The sequence below is a fragment of the Microtus oregoni genome, unplaced genomic scaffold (genome assembly GCF_018167655.1).
Source record: "Microtus oregoni isolate MIOR12 unplaced genomic scaffold, Mior012 000000F_ref0000247, whole genome shotgun sequence".
Classification (NCBI taxonomy): domain Eukaryota; kingdom Metazoa; phylum Chordata; class Mammalia; order Rodentia; family Cricetidae; genus Microtus; species Microtus oregoni.
The window spans coordinates 20263521-20287272 of NW_024543059.1; the positions used below are offsets into that span (position 1 = coordinate 20263521).

At 46.0% G+C, this 23752-nt stretch overlaps 1 protein-coding gene across 2 annotated transcripts in view; it reads left to right on the top strand.

Moving 5' to 3' along the window:
- Slco3a1 (solute carrier organic anion transporter family member 3A1) overlaps nt 1-23752 on the top strand; it is a 279076-nt gene that overhangs the window by 243670 nt on the left and 11654 nt on the right. For both annotated transcript variants that reach the window (XM_041650131.1, XM_041650139.1), the window contains exons 8-9: nt 6898-7073; nt 12600-12664. In XM_041650131.1, the coding sequence (XP_041506065.1) occupies nt 6898-7073; nt 12600-12664 (241 nt within the window). The remainder of the gene's footprint in view (nt 1-6897; nt 7074-12599; nt 12665-23752) is intronic.

A 23752-nucleotide genomic window follows, 5' to 3' on the forward strand; every position in this document is an offset into this window, starting at 1 on the left:
CTGTCCTCTCTTCTTCACCTCCTTCTCAGCCTGCCAACAGACCGTACCCACCATAGGTGCAGGCATGCCGTTGAGTGCCCCTTATCTGAAATCCCTTTATGGTAGTTTAGGGCTTAGGGTTCTTATAGATTTTATAGTCTTTGCATGTGTGTCATGAGATATTAATAAAATATGATCAAGAGGGATGCTTCATGGGTTGGGGAGATGGTATGATGAATAAGAGCCCTGACTGCTATATACACCTGAATTTGAGTTCAAATCAAAATAGCCAAGCATGGCACATGCCTGTAACCTTAGTGCCACGGCAGGCAGTGACAGCTCAATCCAGTGTTCATTGACCTGCCAGGCTAGCAAAAGCAGCAAGGTTGAGCTTCAGTGAGACACTCTGACTCAGAGTGTTAATTGCCGAAAGTGATGGTGTAGAAACCTGGACTTCTGCATGTACATGCATGGACACATGCACTCACATACACAGTGTGTGTGTGTGTGTGTGTGTGTGTGTGTGTGTGTGAGAGAGAGAGAGAGAGAGAGAGAGAGAGAGAGAGAGAGAGAGAACAACCACAGGGGGCTAAGAGGTCCTTGGAGGTGCTGAACGTACTGTATTTTGGTTGCAGCCACTCCCATGAAGCCAAGTGAATGACATAATTCAGGGAATCATGTCAGTGCTCAAAACAGTTTGGATTTGGGTATTCTGTATTGTATCTTCATATATTCTTACAGATTTTCAATGTGCCTAGAAGATACTTCTTTGTTCCTGGGTTTTAGATTTTTAGTTAAGGTTTTATGTTGGGCCTCTTTCCATCATACCAGAAAAAGTACATTTTTTAAAAATAGCTTTACAGTCTTCTATTATGTTGACCCAATAGAGCCCATTAAACCAGAAATAGTTAAATATTTAGATAGCCATCAACTCTTTCAAACCACAGTTGGTTTATGTCATTTATCTGTCACCTTGGGCCTGGGCAAACCTATCTGCTAGACAAGTCCTTGTGAGATTTGCAAGCCAGCTCCCTTCTGTCATCTTGTTCAACAAGCTTCTTGGGCCCTTTCTGTGAGCACAGGGGCCCTAATTTTCCACATGAAGGATGACAGGGTATTTTAATGACAGGAAAGCTAGATACTGATACCTCGTACTGTGACAGCAGACAGAGAATTCAACTCTCCGGGGACAATAGGGACTACATCCCTTCCCGGAAAAAAAAAAACATACAGTGCAAAGATATTGCCTTGGAATAGGGGTGATAAACCCAACCCTCATTAGACAAAGGAGCTTACACCTGTAATTCAGCACTTGGGAAGAAAAAACTACATAGTGAGTTTGGGGTTCGCCTGGGGTACTTGAAAGAAAGACACAGGGAGGGGAAGGGATGGAGGAGGGAGAGGGAGAAAGTGGTTCCTAGCCAAGTTTGGAATCATGAATAGATGGGGAATATAGTACAATTTCTTAGTACTTCACCATCACAGGATCTGCCAGAGGAAGGTCTAGACACCTGTCATTCAGTCCACAGAATGTTCCAGAAGCATCTTTAATTTGCATCGTCCACTGGAGGGGGGAATGAGCATCCAGCCTCCTTTATTAAACTGAAGTGAACTATTTTCTCATACTCAGCCTGGCTTCCCATTGCTCAGAGCTTCTCAGGTTTGGGTGGGGGGCTCCTACTAATACTGTTAGAAATCATCATGCACCCTGGGGAAAGTGAAGCCTCCTCAAATCCAATTGGTTCATCAAACAGAAAAACACACCCCGTGTGTTCTTGCTCTGATGACCCAGGCTTCTAACCTCTGCTCCCTCTGAACCCTTTTTCCCATGAATCAGACCCAATCAGTTCTTGTGTAGATCCTTTGGAAGGATTCCATCCATTTCCAGCTTTGCGTCCTCACTGGTCCTATCCTGGTCTCCAGCATCCCTTTCTGTGTGCAGCCTGCAGCTCCCTCCCTCCCTCCTTCCCTCATTCTATTCAGAGTGCTGTGGGGAAGTGTCACAGACAGGCTGACTTATAAACCATAGTAACCAATTTCTTATGGTTCTGGAAGCTAGGAAGTCCAAGATCAAGATGCTGGCAGATTCTCTGCCAAGTGAAGGCCACTTCTTAGTTCTCAAGTGATATCTTGTCACTGTATCTTCATGTCATTGAAAGATAGAGTAGCTCTCTGTGGTCTCATTTATTAAAAAGAAAAAAACCATTCATGTGGGTTGTACCCTCATGACTCCATCCCCCCTCCAGTAGCTTCATACCCTCCTAAGTAGTTAGGTTTAACGGCACAAATTTAGAGAGGACACACATTTTCACATTTGTCCTGGGGTAGATCGGCTTGGTCCCCGCCTGTCTCTGTTCCGCCTTGCCTGTGAGACAAACCGCACAGCATCTGACAGCAACTGCTGTCGTTCTTTGCTCATGGAATGTCAGCTGGACAGGTAGTTAGCTTGTCTACACCCACACGGAGCTCCACGATCGCGTCTCAATCGTCTTACTGCCTTAGAGACACTTAGCGATCTCCCACTAGGACCTAGAATTTGCCAATTCAGCCTGCTGGCTAGCCCAAAGGCCCCAGGGACCCACCTGGTCTGTCACCACAGTGCTGGGATTACAAACTTGTGCCACCGGCTTCAGACATTGGTGCTGAAAAACAAACCCAGGTCTTTGGAGTTGGAGAGATGACTCAGAGGTTAGGAGCACTTGTTGCTCTTGGAGAAGACCGAAGTTCAGTTCCTGGCATCCATACAATGGTTCATATCCACCTATAACTCCAGCAAAGGGAAAACACGTATACACATTTACACAAACACACACACACACACACATTATATATATAATATCTAGGTCGTCATGTTTGAGCACCAAGTACTTTACCAACTGAGCTATCTCTCCAGTAACCTCAGTTTTTGGCAAATGTAATACAGTTGGTTATAGCTCAGGTCTAGTTCTGAGCTAAAGACAGACACAGATATGGAGACAAATGATCAATAAGCCCAACAAAGGTCACGTGTCTTAATTCATGGGGTTCTGGCTTGGTCGCTGAGTTGTGGTGCTCTAACATATTTCTGTGTGTTTCTTGAGAAACCATACAAGCCAGCATTCAGTTCATGTGGCATTCAGTCAGACAACCCAAGACGAACTGTCCCCATTTATCCTTGGTTTTTCTAAGTCCCCATGAGTCTGAGACCTTCAGTCACAGATGTTTTCCTAGCCAAGCCACTACATCGATCAAAGAGAGAGATGAGAGTAACTGGACCTGGGTCAGGGTTTAGATCCTTTAGAGATATGAAAGGTATCAGGACTTACGTACGCATTAAAACATTTTTGGGGTGGGTGAGCCAAACCGTCTAGTACAAATGAGAGTAAATTAGGTAACAAAACTACAGTGGCCTCCCTTCATTACCCTTAGAGTCAGGAGGAAGAGAGTTTGATGTGAGGTTAGGTGGCATCAGAATTATCACCTGGTTCCTAGGGAGCTGACCATTGTTACTAAGAGATGGTAAAGCCAAGGAATTGGGGACTAGGAAGTCTCATCAGGAACTGATCAGGAAAACAGCCTATACAGTGTCTGGAAGAAGGAGGGAAGAATAGATAAATCGGAACTGTTTGAGTAAGAGAGATGGAGGGTGGAAAAAATGAGATGGTAGAGAAATGTACTGTCTCCATGGAGATTTAGAGCTGATTGGAAAACCCAAGAAGCTGTATCCATAAGCCACATCCCTGACTCTGCTGCAGGACCAGAAAGGAGGACCTAGAGAGACACGAGGAGTCGGGTCACAAGGGGCAGCATGGAAGCGCTGTTGGTCAGCAGGGTACCAGGGACACTTGTGTCCAGCCCTACTTCTAACGAATTACCTTCTGAGGGTAGCGGCCTCTTCTTAATTCACAGGCGAAGGGAAGTTATTGCTCCCTCTGCCCTTTGTGGTTCCTAGCTGGGATGGATGCCTCTCACAAGAGACATATTAGCAAGAACAGAAAGGGAGGATATTCACACCACATGCCTTCAGTTACATGGGAGGTACCCAGGGAAGTGAGTGACTCACACACAAGCAGCTTTGAATCCAGACTTCAAAAAAGAAGGGCACAGGAAGGCTGGTGATGGGGAAGTGACCAGGGAAACTAGGCTCAGCACAGGGTTTGTTCTATGGATCTAGTTAGCACTTTCTCCATCGCCTCCTCTTACTAGTACAGAAAGGAGACTCCCCTACAGACAGAGATTTCTGAGCTGGGTCAGTGGTGTGTGCCTGTAGCCTGGCTACTCAGGAGACTAAGATCAGAGGGTCGTTTGAGCTCAGAAATCTGAAACCAGTCTGAGCAACAAAGCAAGACTTCATGTCTCATTAAGTATAAACACAGTATTTCCTTTATGCAATAGGACCTTGTACACATAACTTTCATTTCTGTGGCTTCAGTGAACTGCAGATCATCAGGGGGGAATTGTATCTGTACCAAACTTATACAGAATCTGCTATATCATATTCCCTTAAGCGATGAAGTATAATTAGTGTGTCCATAGTGCTGCATTGTATGAGATACAAAGTCATCTAGATATGGTTTATGCATACAGAAGGAGGCGTATAGGATTTATACCATCTTCTATCCGGGATTCAGCCATCTCTAGAGTCTAGTACGTGTATGGTATCCTGGAACTCAATATTCTTAGATATGAAGAAACCACTGACTGCAAATTTCTCTTCAGAAACTGGTGGCTTCTGTGTTGTCCCATCTTCTCCTGTGTCTGTAAACGTCTTCACATGTCCAGCTCAAAATAATCCTTGTGCCAAAGAGGCATATTTTAGGGTAGTGTGATCTGGTCTCCTGTGGCTCCTGGCTTCCGCATCATACTGTGTTTTCCTGCCCAGCTCTAAGCCATGCTAGAGATGGACCTCTGTGAGAAGCTCCCAGCCTTCCAAGGGCAAGTGTGTCAAGTAGGCAACATATGTTCAGCTTGATAACGTGTGTCAGGAAAGGACATATCACATATCCAAGGGGGATATGGACTAGAGATGAAGTTGAGGGAAATCATGAACCAGTAGGAAAATGTAGCCCTGAGTTGTTCCTGCATGTTAGCATGGGAAAGCGGGGAGACTGCCAAGAAAGATAGGCAAAGCATAGCCTAAAAAAGCAAAAGGGAACCCAAGGAATGGAGGCCTGGGAGTCAGGAAACAAACGGAGCTTCTCTGAGAGGAGAAAGGATGCCACGGGGGAACTTTATGAGAGCTGATTCATAGGAGCGGAGAGAGAAGCCAGTTAGAATGAGATGAGAGTGGAGAGGTATCAGCAACTGGAGAGGTTTGCCTGTGACCTCGGTGATGACGTCACATACTCTTCTCTCTGTAGAGGATGGGATGGCATGGTGAGCTTCAGCTGGGTTGGGGGAGTCCTGCTCCTGGAAATGGTAGGGGCTAAGCGGTCGACCTGTGCCTTCTGAAACGGTTTTCTAGGTCTCATCTAGTACCCGGCAGCACTGTGCAAGGAAATGCTCAGGAAAGTGCATCGAACACAGTCTTGTCCCGGGACACTCCTGATTGACAGTTCCCATCTCCTCTGTAGGGCAGGTTCAGATCAGAGCTCAGGGGGTCCAGGAGGGGAGAAGGGGAGCTGCTCAGCTGTAGAGGAGCTAGAAAAGGGGTGTGGTGTTTATGTTAGATGTGGGAAAGCCAGGTAAAGTCTCCAGGTATAAGGCAAGAAGTAGGGGATGTCAGACCTCAGCACCTGGTAATTGCCATAAACACCCAGATATATAACAGTACCATTTTCACAGATGCCTGCCCCACACAGCCATGCAGGGCAGCCATAGCGGGGGTAAACTTAGTGGGTTTGGGACACCCCTGACGCTATCTCATATTGGACAAGTACCCCATATCTGTAATATATCCTGTGGCTAAAGACAGGGGGAGCAGGAAAAGGAGAAGGGAGAAGGGCAGAAGAAGAGAACCATAGGCTTAGTTTGCCTGACCCCTAAGAAGTGTTTACCTGCTGGGCATGCGCTCAGAAAGCCGTGAATCATTGATGATTGTTTTCGCTTTGTATTCATTAAAGGCCTCTGCACTATTATTATCAAACCTTAATTGGCTTGGCACTCTGAACAGCCTCCTCCAGCCCCTGCTCCTCCCTCTGCGATCAGAAAATTCCTGGAGCGAGCTGAGCTGGCAAGCTTGCAGGAGAGTGTGAGAGCAAACCTTACTTGCGAACAGGGGCTGCTTGCTGATCCAGAGCCCCTCTGAAGATCAAATGGAACCTGGTCGCTTTCCTTTCTCCTCTCTGATCCTATATTAATAAATGTATCCCATCAGACTCTTGCTCTGCTTCCCGGGAGCTACTGTCAGCTGCCTGGGATCCCTTAGCGCCCTCGGCTTCCTCAGCCACCGGGCAAGTGTTCCATCAGCTTCCTCCCACCAGTCTCGCAGGCACAATGGCTTCATGCATGACAGCATGCATCCTTTGTTCCGAGTGCCATGCCAGGCACTGAACCGGCAACAATATGTGGGTTACCTGATTTACTTCTTTTAATACACTTCGGTGTAATTATAACTGCATAAAGGGAAGACAAATTGGCAAGTAATTACGATGTTAATTTGGCAATGTTTTATCATACTATAGAAGCACAGTTTCCTCTCTAATTGTATTGGGGGGGGGACACATTTATCTACAGCGCAGCTTATTGGAGGTTTCTTCAGAATGGGAATGAAATACACAGGAGACAGGAAAAGCAGCTCTCCTCCCCATAAATATTACTTTATTTGCATGTGGGGTTTTTTTGCAGATTCCTTAAAAAGCTTCCTCGCTTATTCAGGCCCAATTAATGGAATGCCGTAGAATGTATAACTAGGCTGTGACAAGCTTAGCTGATGGATTGCCTTGGGTGTGGAAACCAGAGATGCCCCCAGTTTAAAACGGCTGAACCTTTCCCTTCCAGAATCTCACAGGCTGTGCATGCCTCACCACCGTCCCCCCTGAGAATGCCACTGTGGTGCCAGGAAAATGCCCCAGTCCTGGGTGCCAAGAGGCCTTCCTCACCTTCCTCTGTGTGATGTGTGTGTGCAGCCTGATCGGGGCCATGGCCCAAACGCCCTCCGTCATCATCCTCATCAGGTAAGCTGCCCAGTGAGTCCCGAGGACTTGGGAGTCAGCCTGGTTGGTCTGTGCCCTTTCACCTGGCACACACCTGCAGGGCTCCTGCAGGTCAGAGCCATGCGAGTCCTGAAAGCAAGGCGAGATGGGTGCTGCAGCCGGGAACACAGCTGCTCTAGGCTAAGAGGAATCAGTCAGGAGCCATCCATCAGCTGGGACGTCATAGCCCAACAGGACAGCAGTAGAAGGCCACTTTCATGGCCTTCCAGGGATAACCTGAGAGTTAGAGGCTCACCTCCTCAGATTCAGAAGGAAGGCGTTTGAAGGCCAATTTGAAAAGCATTGCACACTGATGTTTTTCAGCAGGCCTTGTTGGTGAAGTAAAATGAAGATCGTGGGCTGGGGAGATGGCTCAGTTGGAAGTGGCACCTGCTTCACAAGCATGGGCCTGAGTTCATTCCCTAAGAACCCCTATAAAACCTAGATGTAGTAGAGCGTGCTTATTATCACATGATAGAGAGGTGGGAGGTAAAAACTGGCGGATCCCTGGAAGCTTGCAGGACAGTCTAGCCTGCTCAGGGAAGTGTTAGGCCAGTGAGATGAAAATCTCCCAAGGAACAACATTCAAGCTTGTCCTCTGACATACATACATACATACATACACACACACACACACACATACCCACATGGACATCCTCCCCCACACACACAGATTTGAAAATGGCATTAGACTGACCAAATCCTTAATGTCTTAACCTTGTCCTTCTGTCAATTAGCCATATGCCTTGGACACAACATAGCCCCCCATGTCTGTGTCTTGAGTCTGTTATAGAGATTGCAGCACTGATCTGCCTGCTTTCTGCCATAATCTGGACCCTTCCAGGTCAATGTGTGCAGACCACTCTGGAGACACGAGAGGTTGACCATGCCAAGAGGCCCACCGTGTGCAGATGGTGGCTGCTCTTATACTCATAAGTGGTTGCAGTGAGACAGCCAGGACTCTGTAGCCCCCTGGGTCTGGGAAGCCTGCCTGGAGGCAGATGAAGTGCTAGCAATATTCTGAGAAAATTTCATCAGTTGCGATGCTATTGCTATCTGGATTTGAACAAGGTACCCAGAAGAACACTGAGCCATACCCTAGTGTCCATCTGAGCTAGAAGAACAAACATATCCCACAGAAAGACTCACCTCGTTAGAAACATGGGCAAGGCAGTTCAAGGCCAAGGCCTGGGGATGGAAATGGGGAGCTTGGAGCCACTTGGATTTTCTTGCACCACGATACCAACTGTTTTACCCAGCTCTCCCATTGCCTGAGCCCTTCCTGCCACATTCTCTGGTCTTGCTGGCAACTCTCCTGAAAGTAGATTTATAGGAAGCCCATGCGCGACCCAGATGGTTGTTAGCAATGTCTTAGGAATGTGCAAAGGCATTAAGGGTACAATAGCAAATTGGCACCTTACACTTAGGAAGTTCAACAAATTCATCCCAGTGCTTTGGAGGGCTGTGGTCAAGTAAGTCGAATCACTTTTTGCTAGTGGCGTTGAAAAGCCTATCAGTCCACTCAGAAATGCAATATGCCAGTCTAAGTCAAGAGCCATAAAAATATTCAGGCCCTTACAGTAACCTACCCCCATTCCTGGCCATTTATCTCAAGGAAATACCTCTCTACAAGAAAAAAAAAAAGCTCAATACAGACAGATTTTTTATTACAACGTTAACTATAATGGCAGAAACACCTGAATCGAAGCAGTGAGTTAAATTATGGAACTGCAGTTCCAGGAATAATGAAAAATCTTAAGGCTGTGAGAAGTGTTTATGAAATGAGCCATTGAATTTAAAACTGTACGTCCGTGGAAGGCGATTATATATAATATGCATATGAACAAACCCCATCGGGTTTCACGTATGAGTTTATGCTGACTGTATTATGAGCAGTTTGTTTTTCATTAGAAATTCTCCTGAAACCGTATTGCAGTACTCACACGCAGAAGGCACCAGAGATGGGAAGAGGGACCCTAACCACCCTTAGTCGTGGCCGCTCCACTCCTTTCCCTCCCCATGAGTTCCCACTCATGGTAAAATTTTCACTATGGAGATTTCAGCTGTCTCCAAGCCTCCTCTTGATAAACAGGTTTTGCCGCTTTTCAGGCAATGCTGGGTTCTTTTTAGATGGATCAAGAGCTGATGGTCTCAATGACCTATGCTGACCACGTAGATCTATGAACCCCTTGTTAGCTGTAGGCACATGTTCACATTCCTGTTGAGAAGGGATCCTGTGCATCCTTCCATCCCTTTTACACTCTAGCTTGCCGGCACCGAAATTCTAGGCAGGAATAAGGCTGCCCCACGCAGGCTGACCACAGCAGATAATTTACCAGTCCTTGCCTGATCCAAAGCTGTTGGACTCATTCTTATGCTGGCCAGGGGTTGTCAACAGGGACAGTGGAGGAAGTGAGACTGAGGAAGGGGCTCACTTGGCAAAGCGCTGACTTCACAAGCATGAAGACCCCAGTTCATTTGCCGGAACCCTTGTAAAAATATCAGGCATGGTGAGGCATATTTGTAATCCCAACAGTGGGGAAGTGGAAAGATGGAAAGACGGGAGGATCCCTGGGGTTCGCTGGCCGGCCAGCCTAGCCTAACCGATGCACTTCCTGCACATGGGAGTCTTTGTCTCTAAGAAGATGGATGCCATTCATAAGAATGACTCCTGAAGTTGTTTTCTGGCCCCTATACAAACAAACATGCACTTGTATGTGTGCATGTGAGCATATGCGCACACACACACATGAACGCACGCACGCATGCACACATATACACACAGCATATTTAAAAAGAATGCTGAGAAGGAAGCCGGAAAGCGGATGGTCACTGGGCTGATGTTAAGTCTCATCTCTGGGCCCTTATTTGAAATTGCTGCATTTGCGCCCTTGCAAACATTCCTGTTTTACCTATGAAGAAACTGGTCCAACCAGTGACCACACAATATTCTCAGGGTCTCACAGCCGGTATGTTAATGATGCTAAGCCTGCATCCCTGGTCTTTCCCAGATATTTAACATCCTGCCTGAGCCCTCCATTTTTTCCTAACTAAGATCCCTGGTTCTTAGACGAACCAGCCTCTCCGCAGGATATGAAGAAAGATCTTAGCACCTTCCTCACTTTGTTCCCGGTGACATGCCAGCTGAAAGGAAATCGCATTGCAAGTGATAAACACCCTAGCTCATTATAGCAGTATGTTTTCTTGATAAGGAGATCTGCCTTTATTTGTGTGTCTTTCAAGTGAAGCCTAAAGAATGAAAGTGCCAAATCTGTAGCCATGGAGCAGGAACAACATGAGGGACTTGGGTTTTGTTATGTGTGTCTTCCAAAGAGCCATAGTTCTGCCCAGAGATGTATCTGGCTTGTCAACCAGAGCCCTGAGGTGGTGACTCAGTGGAGGTCAGAAACATGCTGCACTGAGGTCATGCATCTGGACCACACTCTCCATAATTAAAAAGATGTGTTGCATTTCCCCGAGAATAGTAAAACCTGTTGGTTTTACTAGAAATCTTAGAATTTGGCAAACATTATAAAAGCTACTGTTGCATAGTCTTTGCAGACTCCTATGACAAAATACTATATAGACACGGTAGTTTATAAACAATAGGAATTTGTTTCTCTCCGGTCTGGAGACCAGGATGTTGAAGAGCAAGGCTAGGTTAACTGGTGAGGGCCACTTCTGGTACAGAGATGACAGATTCTCTTTGTGTCCCAAGGTGGTGAAAAGATCTTAGACGTTTGTCCCCAGAAGGGCACTAATCTATTCCTACAGGCCCCACCCTCAGGATTTAAGCACCTCTCAAAGGTCCCACTATCACTTTAGGGGTTAGGCTTGAATGGAAGAATTTGGGGACGAGAAAGTGTCCGTCTATAGCATATATGCAATTTCTTTTGGTTGTATGGTCACTTTTGACCTGTTATAACAAGAAGCCGGAAGCACGCACAGCAAGGCTCAACCTAAGTCACAGACCACTGCATGACTGTCAATGGGTTGCTGGATAAATGACCTTGGGATCATTTAGGGATATTATTCTAGGCCTGGGAACATTACTCGGTCAGTTATATGTTACAAGTACCAGAACCTGAGTTTATATTCCCAACACCCACATAAATACCAGACACAGTGACCCTGATGGAACCCTAATGCTAGGATGAGCAAGTTTTTGGAACTTAGGTTCAGTAAAAGACCCTGGCTCAAAAACAAGGAAGAGAGGAACTGAGGAAGACATCCGGCATTGACTTCTGATACTCTTCTCTCTCACACCACCCAGACAATAGACAATAATATGTACCTATTATACCAGATACTCCATGAGTAATTCTGCTCCTAACCTTTATTTTCTACAGACCCTACTCCCACAACCTCATTTCACCATGTGGCTCTGGTCTCTAGTCCTCCAGTCGTACTAAAATGCTCCAGCACGTGTAAGATTCAGCCATAATGACTGGCTCCATGCCTGGCCAAGTCTTTCAAGAGGTGTAGTCACATACACCCTTTCTCCTCCCCTAAGGAGACACAGTGGTGACAGAGATAAAGAGGTGACACTCTGCATAACCCAAAGCCCACCCATGTGTATCTTGTCCAATCTCTTTCCCTCAGAGTCCTTCACCACAAAACCACAGGTAGAGGTTCCCTGGGTGGTAAATCAGAGACATCTGCCCAGCTTGTTGCCCACTTATGTATTCCCTCAGCACAGGCGGGGTGCTAGAGCTAAGTAAGTGTGGTTGAGATCGCAGAAGTAACCACAAGGCAAGTTGTTCTTAGCCTTGAGGAGAGAAGGCAAGCGTTGAATAAATCCCAGCTGGAAGCGTAAGAGGCATTATCCTCTGTGTGGATAATATAACCTGTCTAAAATCTGTCATCACTCTTAAACTGGCTCCACCGTTACTCCCCTTCCAAACACGCCACACTCTGGAGAGCATGTGAGATCATTCTTAGGGACAATACATGGGGCAACCCAGGTCAGGACGATTGAGTCAGCTCAAAGCAGAGTCTAGTGGCCAGCAGGGGGAACCAATAAAGATTACAAGGCACTAAAACTCGGTACACACACTTGCGTCCCAGCTCTCCCACCCGGGATGCCAATGCATGCAGACCTGGTGGGTCTTACAAACGGCCCCCAGAATGGTGAAGGTGTTCACGGTTCTGGCTGCTTTTCAGAAATTTGCTGAGCTGGTGTCCCACATTGCACATCCCTTACCCACCCACCTATGGTGATTCTTCCCTGGAACAAAAGGACACCGCTCTAAGTATAGACCTCATCCAGCCCTTCAAGCCCAAGTTATTTAAGGTAGAAAAAAAAAACCCACCTAATTTCTAAACTTATCTTGGCCCCACAGTTGCAGTCATTTTTTAGACTTTGGGCAAGGAAAAAAAAAGAGAAGGAAACCGATTAGTCATTTTCTAAGGGAGGATCTAATGGACAGCAACAAATAGCTCTGGGTCTGTTCATTAAACTGGAGTGATAAGAATCTTTTTTCTCCCCTCCGTCTCTTTTCTACATAGGACAGTCAGCCCTGAACTCAAGTCTTACGCGTTGGGAGTTCTTTTTCTCCTCCTTCGTTTGTTGGGTACGTATTGTCTCTTTTTACCCCCTCCATAATGCACTGGATGTGTATAACCAGGTAAGTGAGAGTTGGTGAAATTGTCCCCGTTCCTGAGTCGGCCTCTTTTTTTTTTTTCTATGATGTTTGCTTATCTGTCTCCCACGTTTGATTCCTGTTGCGATAACAAGGCACCCCGACACAAGCAACTTTAGGGGAGAAAGGGTGTATTCCGCTTACAGTCCGTCATTGCCAGAGATGGGGGCAGCAGGAACCTGAAGCAGCTGGCCGCCTCCGTAGTTGAGAGTAGAGAGGGAATGAGCACCTATGTGCTGATGTGCGCCTGCCTCTCCCATCTTCCCATCTGTGTGCTGTGAAGGACCCAAACTCCATGGGACAGGGACACACCAAGGGGCTGTCCCCACTTCAAATAACATAGTCAAGGCAGTTCCCCACAGCCAGGCCCATAGGCCAGCTTGATCCAGACAGCCCTGCATTGAGACTGATTTCTCAGGTGATTCTAGGTCTGGCACGTTGACAGATTTCAAAACTCACCATCACCTGAAAGCTGAACATTTTGCTCCAAGTTCAGACAGCACCATTCTAGATCCCTGACCTCACATCACAGGCCTCACATAATACCCACTTGGGTCCTCATGCCGCCCTGAATTTGCATTAGCTATGGTGAAAAGACAGTGGCACCGAAAGGGAGGAAACTTTTAGTGGTACAATGTGGTCCTAATTTGCTTTCTATTACTAGAATAAGCACCATGCACCATGACCCAAAGAAACTTGGGGGAGGGAAGGGTTTGTTTGGCGTACATGGATCGCAGCCTATCACTGAGCCTAACGTGAAGGCAGGAACCGAAGCAGAGGCCGTGGGTGAACACTGTTTGCAGGCCTGCTTGGTTTGCGTTCCTACACAGTACAAAGCCACATGCGTAGGCGTGATACCAGCTACGGTGAGCTGTGTCTACTCAAATCCATCATCAGTCAAGAAATTGTCCCACAGACTTGCCTACCGGTCAACCTAGTAGAGGCATTGTTTGCAAATGAGGTTCTCTCTTTCCAGACGGCTCTAACTTGTGTCAAGCTGACTAGAAACTTCCATTAAGAAGGCCCTTGGGCAGCCTGAGACAGGTTTGCCTTAGGCTCTAACTTGTGTCAAACTGACTAGAAACTTCCATTAAGAAGGCCCTTGGGCAGCCTGAGACAGGTTTGCCTTATGAGCCGCCTCCCATAAGAGGCCACAAACCCATCACCTTGCAGCCTTTCGGGTTTCCCCAAATGTATTTGATTACCTTGAGCTTCCAACAAGTGGCCTGACCCCACCTCTGTCACATTTCTCTCCTGATTCCATGCTGTTAAGTCACAAATATCTGCTTTTCAAAACCAAGGTCAAAATGATTTGAGTGAACTTTACATGGGAACTGAGGGCAGAAAGGGAGGTAACTGTGGCTGTTACCTTAAGAGTGAGCATAAAGCTCTCCCTGGCAGTCTGTAGTCTTGGATAGGCACAACGATCTGGCATTGGAAACGTGAGGTTTGTAAAAGCATTTTTTTCCATCGGCACCAATGCCCAGCAGCCGGGAATTAGTTAATTCGGTGATGGTCTGCAATCCTGGTGGGAACCATGCCTCCCTTTTAAGTTCTGGAAAGAAGAATGTGTCTAGACTTAGAAAGGACATGTGGAAGGGACAAAGGTGGCCTACTCTCCAATAGATTCAGATGTTTATAAAGTATGAATAAATATGGAAAAATATTGGGAAGGTAAACATCAAAATGGTACCAGATAGCTTTAAATAATAGGATTTTATATTTTCTAAGTTGAAACTTTTGACGATCTATACAGATATATTACTTTTATAATACTGTTAATTCCTGTATAAATGATAAAGGAAACACCCCAAGAGTTTCTGCCTCCATTTTCTGTGGTAATAATCATCCCCATCATCATCCCTGTTCCCTGTGTCGCAGGTCTCAGGATCAGTGTGTGTTGATGTATGGGGTGGGGGAAGGGATATAAATGGCTTCAGTATCTTATTTGTTTCATCAGAAATAGAAATACATAGCTGTGGAGATGCCCCAGATGACAAACATTAATCCATCTTTCAAATTAAACGTGGGTGTTCCTGGGAAATTGTGGTAGCTTGCAAACTTCTACCACCATAGATACAATGATGGCGATCTTTTGTGGGTGCCATTGGAAGTGGAGCCAAATGTGTTATCACGTCTCCTGCCTTCAGTGGTCAAGTAGCTGGAGAGATAGATGGACATGAAATACCAATAAGTTAGCAGTCCTCCTTTTGGAAAGTGTTAGAACTATCCCACAGATAGTGATGCCACAAGATGACATTTCCCAAGCACCCAGGCCATACCAAGACAGGTGACCACAGCCCTGCCCTTGAGAGTTTCTCCATATCGGCTCAAAAGAAAGTGGATGTTATACCCTCATCTGTAGAGCTTCTGTAGCGGCCACTGCATCTCTAAACCATGTTAAAGAGTCTGCACATGATCTGAAACACCAGGGCTTGGGAGATGTCCTGGGCAGTAAAGGACTTGCCTCACGAGAACAAGAACCCATGTACTGATCCCCTGAGCCCATATACAACGTCACAAGAATGAGGACCCGTGTTCTGATCCCCTGAGCCCATATACAATGTCACAAGCATGAGAACCCGTGTTCTGATCCCCTGAGCCCATGTATAAAGCTAGGTACCATGGTGCATGCCAATAATCCTAACAACAGTGACTCAGGAAATAGAGACAGGTGGATCCCGGGAAACACCAGGCTAGCACCTAGCCCAGCAGGTCTCAGCCTGTGGATCGTGACCTCTTTGGAGCTGAACAACTCTTTCACAGGGGTCACATATCAGATATCCTGCATAGTGGATATTTATATTATGATTCATAACAGTATCAAAATTACAGTTCTGAAGAAGAAACAAAAATGATTTTATGATCAGGGGTCACCACAACATGAAGAACTATATTAAAGGCCGTAGCATTAGGAAGGTTGAAAACCACTGGCCTAGCCTATGGGGAAGAGTCCCAAGGTAATGAGAGACCCCATCTCCGACAAAATGTGGACATGTGGACAGTGCCTGAGGACCAGCACCAAGGATAGGTAGGTAGATGGGCATACCAACAAGGATAGGTAGATACATGGGCATACCAACAAGGATAGGTAGATAGATGTGTATACCAACAAGGATAGGTAGATAGATGGGCATACCAACAATCTAAAAAGCCTCCTTTTGGGAAAGTGATAGAACCATTCCATGATAGTTACACCAGCTGACATTTCTGTAACGCTTCTGTTATTCTGAGCTTCCAGGCCATAGCCAGATGCATACACACATATATGCGAAAACAGGATCCTTCATAATAATTTTGATAGCCCAAAAATTTTAAAAGAATAAGACGTTTCTGAAAATTATAGAATAACTGAAGACAAAACCGAAAACTGATGTATCTTAAGGTGATGCACTTAAGATAAACACTCACCGCTCTGAAGTCAGTCAACGCAATCTGTCTATCTGCCTCAGGGAAAGCAGGCACCATTGGGAACAGGGACGTTTCCATTTCTATGACTGTAAGCCAGAACAAGAGATAACTTTATCATTATGGCCCATTACACACATGCATATGCATAGATATAGCTGAGACAAAAATTTCATGGGAAAACGTGTGCAACACATTCACATATTCTCTATTCCACTCCATACTTTATGAAAGTTGGTCATGACCCAGCATATTGATCCTATTGCCCATTATGGGTCACAAATCAGTTTGGAAAACCCCTGCGGTAAGAGGATATGACACTGTCTCATGGTTTAATTAAAAGCGGCTTAGCAGAAAAGTCTCGGCATCTGGCCTAATTCCATCTCCTCCAGAACCCTATAAGATTAATGGCCATTATTGTTAATCCGAGGCCAATGAATAAATCAGATCCTATGACACCGCCAGCCTTCGTGGTGCCCCATATGGGTAATGGGAATACAATGGGGACATTGAAGTTGAGTGTGGCGAGATCTGTGCTGGAGTCTGCGCTGGGACAACAGTGACTTGGGGAAGGGCCACCTCACTTTTACCTTGGGATTCGGGCATGATATCCTGAGCAGAGAGTAAGATTGTGAAGATATATAGGAAGAGTGCTTTAGACAGGGGGGCCTACAGGGATAAACCTTCCAGGATCCTTAGATCTTGGTGAGGGGAGTGGGGTGGGGCAGAGATAGCGTAACCCGGGGTTGGTGAAGGTGGTAAGCTAGGAACTTGATGAGAAAGGTCTCCTGTCACTTAGGTAGCTTTGATCTTTTTCTCTTTGGACAAATAGAAGCGATAGATAGATAGATAGATAGATAGATAGATAGATAGGCTGTACCAAGGCAGGGACAAGCGTCACTGTGTACCTCAGAAAGGGATTCTGTCCAATTTCCTAATAAGGTATGGTCAAGTTAGAGTGGAGAGAGGGTTTTGTGTTGAGATACTGGATTAAAAGTTAATGGGGATGGCCCTTCATGACTTGGTCTTTGAATTGAAGTTCAGTTGGCCTTCCACCTCTGCAAGTTTCAAATAGACAAATTCAGCACACCAAAAGAACATAGTATCCATACTGAGCATGCCCACACTGGCTTTTTATGTCACCACTTCTTAAACAATAGTATAAGCTGCCTAATATAGTATTTGCGTTATATTGTGTATTTTGGACAGTCCATGGATGGTGTAAAGTATGCAGGAAGATAGGTTGGAGATACCGGTGTTTGAGATAGGCAGATGACCCAAGAGGCAGGTGAGGAGAGGCATGGACCATGGCTGGGCTGTCCTGGGGTGACAACAGAAATGTTCTTTATCTCATCCTATTTTGAGCACTTGAAAGATGGCTTGGGTGGACTGCTGTATTCAACCTTGATTGGTTTCCATTAATGTAGCCTCATGTGGCCAGTGGCTGTCATACTCAACAGGGGTGTATAAGGCCAAGAATACATCAGGGCAGAAGGAAGTACGTTGGCATGGAAGACCGCACTGGGCTACGGACAGGATAGAAAAGAATTGCAGGATCCAGAAGTGAAGGTAACGTTAGTTTCCTGATTGATTTTAGGCACCAATGGAGAAGAGCAGAGACCTCAGTGGCACTGTGGGCTGAGAACTTCCCTAGGGCAGAAATAAGATGGCAGTTAGCGGTATCAGTGGTAGGTGAGGTGCAAGGAGCGCAAAGCAAGAAAAGTAAGGATGCTCAGTTCCAGGAAGGTAGCTCAACCATTAGAATACATGTAGCCATCAAAGATGGCTTTGATCTCCAGCACTATATAAAGCCAGGCTTGATGATATAGTCCCAGAAAGAGGAAGGCAGGGACAGGAAGATCAGAGGTTCAACGTCATGTAGGGCTACATAGCAAGCCTGGGCTACATGAGACCTTCTTTTAAAAAAAAATGAGGCTAGTGGCCAAAGTGAAGCTAACATGATTGATGGTAATTCCTGGCCTAGATAAAGAAGAGGTAAAATAGGAGGCTACAGAAAGGGACAAAGGGATAAAGGAGTCGTAAGAACTTGATGGAATGGGAATATAGGAATTGTGGCCCAAGTGACTGCATCTGCTTTAATATCTTAGGTGGAGCAGCGCTAAGACATAACAAAACCTGAGGCATGACTGACCAGACAGAAACAGGGCAAGCTGCCTCAACACTGAGAGCCAGTAAAAGGCCAGAGTGTGGGAACACATGTCCAGGTCATGTCACCCAGGCCAGTGCCTGAAGTGGAGCAGCAGGCCACAGAGCTGGAGAAGGGTCATTTAACTCAGAATGACCTGGATGCTCCCTCAGCAGAAATCCTGGTGCGGTAGATCCCACCTCCTTCCTACTATCACAAATGCCCTGATCACTGCTCTTATGTCTAGGTTATAGGCCACCCATTTGCTCATGGGGTCTGATCCTGGGATTGGTGGTATTGTTCAGTGGTAGAGTGCTTACTTGCAAGTGGAAAGCCACGGGTTTGATTCCCCGGCCCTGCTAAAGCAAAAAGTAAATGGCCCCTGAGGTCAACTTCCTACCATGGATGTCACATCAACTCAAATCCCTGGACACAAACATGCACGGGGACTTGTGTCTGAGGCTCTGGGTTCCACAAAGAATGTGAGGAGCCAGAGATACCATCCTGCCTTTAGGATCCTGGAAGCAGGGGTGGAGCAGGTAGGGGCAAAGCAGGAAGGCTTCCTATGAGCAGAGTTAAAGAGCACATTGCATTTCAAGGGGAAAGACTGCACTCAGCTGTGGGGCAGAGGGGGGGCCTCAGATGGGAGCGTGGACATACATTCGGTGGTCTGATTAGGGGAGATCAGCCTGGCAGGAAGGCTGGCGGGATGCAGGACAGTTCATCAAAGGCATCAAGGTGTGGCTGTGGAGAAGATGGCTTAGTTGGTAAAGCACTTCTAACAGAAACACAAGAACCTGAGTTAGGAATCCCCAGAACCCATATAAAAAGCTATAATTCAATTCTGCAGAGGTAGGGGTAGGAAGACCGCTGGCCAGCCAGCCCGAACAACTAGATAGACTCCAAATTCAGTGAAAGACCTTGTCTCCAAAAGAAAAGGTAAAAATTAATGAAGCACACACACACACACACACACACACACACGTACATGCATATCAAAGTGAAAATACATTGATCAAAGTGAAAATCTATTGATCGAGACTAGAGCAGGAAGCCTAGAAGGCAGAAAGCAATGACCGCCATGACGTGGAGACAGTGCCTATTAAACCACTTCCCCATATCTGTAACCAGCTAAGTAGATTTGAGCGAAGAAGAAACAAGAGAACAAGATGATGTTGAGGTTTAAGTTCGGGTCCTATGATACTGGGAAGCCCTGAATGGACCAACAGAACAGATGCTAACCAACCAGAGGTCTCAAAGGTATCGAGCAAAGCAGGCTGGATTCACCATGAAATCTCCACCCACCAATCACCATGCAGAGTTCCACAGAGCTAAGCTGCTAGACAGCCAGCACTGGAAGGTCCTTCGTATGCATCTGCACATGCGTGTTCCTTCCTGGGCATCCTGGCCTTGGGTCTTAGGTCTTGTCTTTGAATCATGCATGACTCTGGGGAGGCATTTCTTAGAAACCTGATGCAGATCTTCGTGGGTTTGTTGAGCTCTGGCTCTGGGCATGGCCTAGAATCGAGGAGATGCACAGGCAAGAAGAAGCACACACATCAGCTTGTGCTTTTATTAGAGAAGGGAAACACGGTGCACTCAAGGGCCCCATTTGGGCAGGAGCAGGAGTCGGTATCCAGGAAGCAAGAAGGACTCTTCCCCAGCCCTCTGTTCCTCTTTAATTCATAAGTAGTTGTTGGACACGGGCTTCACAGCAGGCTATATGACGTGCCGTTCATACACAGAGAGTCCATTTCTCTTACATGGCCAAGAGGGATAGCGCTTTGACCACTGAGCCCTCTACAGCCAGGCACAGCTCACTGTCACTCCTGTCTAGGTGGCCTTGGTAGACTACCTAAGCTCTGGAACTTTCCAGACTTTTTTTTTTTTTTAACAAAGGACCCACGAATGAGGTGAGGATGCAGTAGCTGCTGAGTTCTCAGAATTGAGAAAAGTGAGTGGCAGGTGTCCCTGGAAAGCACCTGCTGGTGTCAATAGTCCCATCCCTCTCTCGGCACCGCTGAAGGAGAGGAATGCGTCAATCTTTTCAGGAGAATACACATTTCGACATTCCCCTCTAGCTGGAGCCGCCGCTAACAGTAATTGCTCTGGGTTGAATGGAATCCGGGGTGAATTCGAGTCTTGGCAGGTAAGCAGAAGAAGAACCATTATCTTTCTATAAATGTAAATGGCACAGCCGTTTTCGGCCTCTGTTTTTGTCCTGTAAAGGAACGTGGATTTATTTTTTTCTCACAAAAGCCTTTCAATTCACTCTTTAAGTTGAGACCACAGTATATGAATAGGCCTTGCCTTTTCAGCCATGAGAAGGAATAAAAGAGCCAAGAGATGTAGGGCCTTGAGGGTTAATCTCTGTTAATAGATTTCAGAAAAGCGGAGACAGTCTCCTTAAGCAGCATAGAGGGTTTTGCTCATACATAGTATGTGTATATGTGTTGCATGTGCACATATATATATAGCATGTGTATATATGTGTGTACACATATGTGAGCTAGAGTATAAGGAAGATTTAATTCTTCTAATATTTTTTGAAACAGCAAGTAGCATTGAGCTTGTCATGTATTCTGCCCACATATGGTGACGCCCTATGGAGGCAGGTCTCACACTCCAGTTTCTGCCCAGGAGACACAAAGGGAAGGGAGATGTTTCTAACAAAAATACTCCACTATCACCCCTGCCTCCCACTCCTTTCATAGCAAGGGTGTATCACAATGAAGACACTCAGATGAGAAGAGACGCTGATGTATATACCTGGCCTCCCTTCCAGAAACATCTGATTGTCTTCTAAAATAGACTCTCTCTTAAGGCGTTGACAGGGGTTTCTGTCCTGCCTGGTCCAGCAGTCATCCAGTCCCAAAGAAAACATGCAGAGGTCTATATTAATTATAAACTAATTGCCTAGTAGCTCAGGCTTCTTATTAACTCTTTCTTACATCTTATATTAGCCCATTATTCTTGTCTGTTAGCCACGTGGCTTGGTACATTTTTCGGTGAGGCAGTCACATCTTGCTTGCTCTGTGTCTGGCTCTCTCTGTGTCTGGGTGAATCTTTCGTTTTCCCATAATTCTCATAGTCATGCCTCTACTTCCTGTCTGGCTACTGGCCAATCAGCATTTTATTAAAAATAATACAAGTGATAGGATAAAAGACCATTGTCCCACAGCATTAAGGGGTGAGGGGTAACCCACAATCTCTTGGCTTGAAAGGTTTCCTTACATATTTGTTACTATGGGAATGGGGTGGTCAGCAGCCAAAGGGACTGAGAACAAAAGCCTAAAAATAGGGTCAGAACCTAATTAGTAAGCATCCTCTACCCATATTTTCTCATTTAAAAAACTAACTATACAATAAAATATAATTTGGGGGCTGTGAAGATGGTTCAGTCCTTGAAGCACTTGAGGACCTAAGTTTTGATTCCCAGCTCCTATATGAAAGGCTGGCCTGGTGGCATTTACCTGTCACCCCTGAGCACTTGGGGGACAGAGAAAGGATGCTGTCTGGAACTCACTGACAAGCAAGTCCATCGGTGACTTTCAGGAACAGTGAGAAACTCTGTCTCAAAAATAATGAAGTGGAACGGGGTTGAGGAAGACTCTTAACATTGACTATGTTCTCCATGTCCTCCTGCCCTTACACAGACATGTACACAGACACACGAAATACACTCCTACACCAAGAAAGTACACTTGTACCCATTTTATAAAGAGGCTGAGATTCAGTGAAGTTGTGGAACTTGCCCAAAGTCCCCTGGTTCCCAAGTGACAGAGACGGAATAGAATTTCCTCCTTCACCAGGAGGACCTCCAGATGTGAGCACACTGACTGAAAAAAAAAAAAAAAAGGGCGGCAAGGACACTGATGACAGAGTGTCTCTTCCTGCTGACAAGTGTCTGCCGGTGCTGCCAGAGGCATTCTGCCAGACACTGGGAAGCGTGTTTACAAATCAGGCTCCCAGTTTCTCTATGCATTAACAAGCCCAGAGGAGGGAGAACTCTACAATTGGCAGGGATGGAGTGCCTGTGTGTTTCTCTCTCTCCGCACATCAAAACAGGGCTTCCAGGAGCTTAGCAGAAGGTAAATAAATAACCTGTTCTCTGTAACGCTGGAAATCCCAGAGAAAAGCTCTGAAAGCTTCTCAAATTGATGAACTTTGAATTAGAAGAAAAGCAAATGACTAGGTTTGGGCTCTTGGCCTCTTTCCCTTTACAGTAAGAGAGGTTAGGAGTTATGAAAGGAATTGCGGTGGATGGAGCTGCAGCCTCTCCAGTGCTTAGCTGACTGGTTTACTAATCATATGGAAGTCTCCCATTGGTCTCAAGTGTGGGCCAGCATCTTCTGAGGGCAGCTTGTTTTGATTTTCATACATACACACACACACAGATGAATGGCTGTTTGTGAAAATTAGCGCCAAAGGGCTAGGAATCTGATAAGTAACCTCTCAGGGGAGTTCCAGAATAGCAAAGACTTTCAGTGGAAAGAGGTGCTTCAGATCGACATCTGTGTTGTCTCCCCAAGCCTGGAACTCAGAGTCTGCCCTTTGGAAGAGAATTACAAGCCAATAAAAGGGAGGAGTTTAATGTAGCAGAAAAGAAAGCTAATGCTTTATGTAGAATACAAAAGAAGTCTCATGAAGGCTATTCTTATTTTACTAAGCCTAGCATTTATTCGGACCCCCCTCCCCCCCCCCCCCGCCTTACTTCCCTGTAGAAGATGAATGAGTTAGCAAACGCTCTGGCCATATGAATGGGTCAGGCCCCTTGCAAAATCACTTGTACCCTAGAAGGTGATATTGGCTCCATTTTTCACAGAGACACTGAGAGAGCAAGTGACATGCCTCGGAGTTTCCAGCTCCTTACGTCACGACTCTCCCATCTCTACCACCAACGTTCTCTAAAATCTTGAGTACAGCATAGAAAACATTAATAGACACTGAGCTTTCCAACTACTTGAAGACTTTTTCTAGTTCTTTAGGGGGCATCATCATTTGCTAGAGGAACCGGGCAATGGAATAAAAACTGATACCTTCAGAGCACAGAGCACCCATAATCTACTTAAAGACAAGTGAATATGATAAATAAACATTCAGACGCAGGATCATGAAGGAGGTGCACAATGAGTTTGAGCTTAAACAAGTACTAACAAATGGCTCCCTTATACTCCAGACGTCCTGTGATAGGATAAAAATATATCCTGATGGGGGCTGGAGAGATGGCTCAGAGGTTAAGAGCACTGGCTGCTCTTCCAGAGGTTCTGTGTACAATTCCCAGCAACCACATGGTGGCTCACAACCATCCGTACTGAGATCTGGCGCCCTCCTCTGGCGTACGGGCATACATCAAGGCAGAATGTTTTATACATAATAAATAAATACATCTTTTTTTTATTTATTAAAGATTTCTGTCTCTTCCCCGCCACCGCCTCCCATTTCCCTCCCCCTCCCCCAATCAA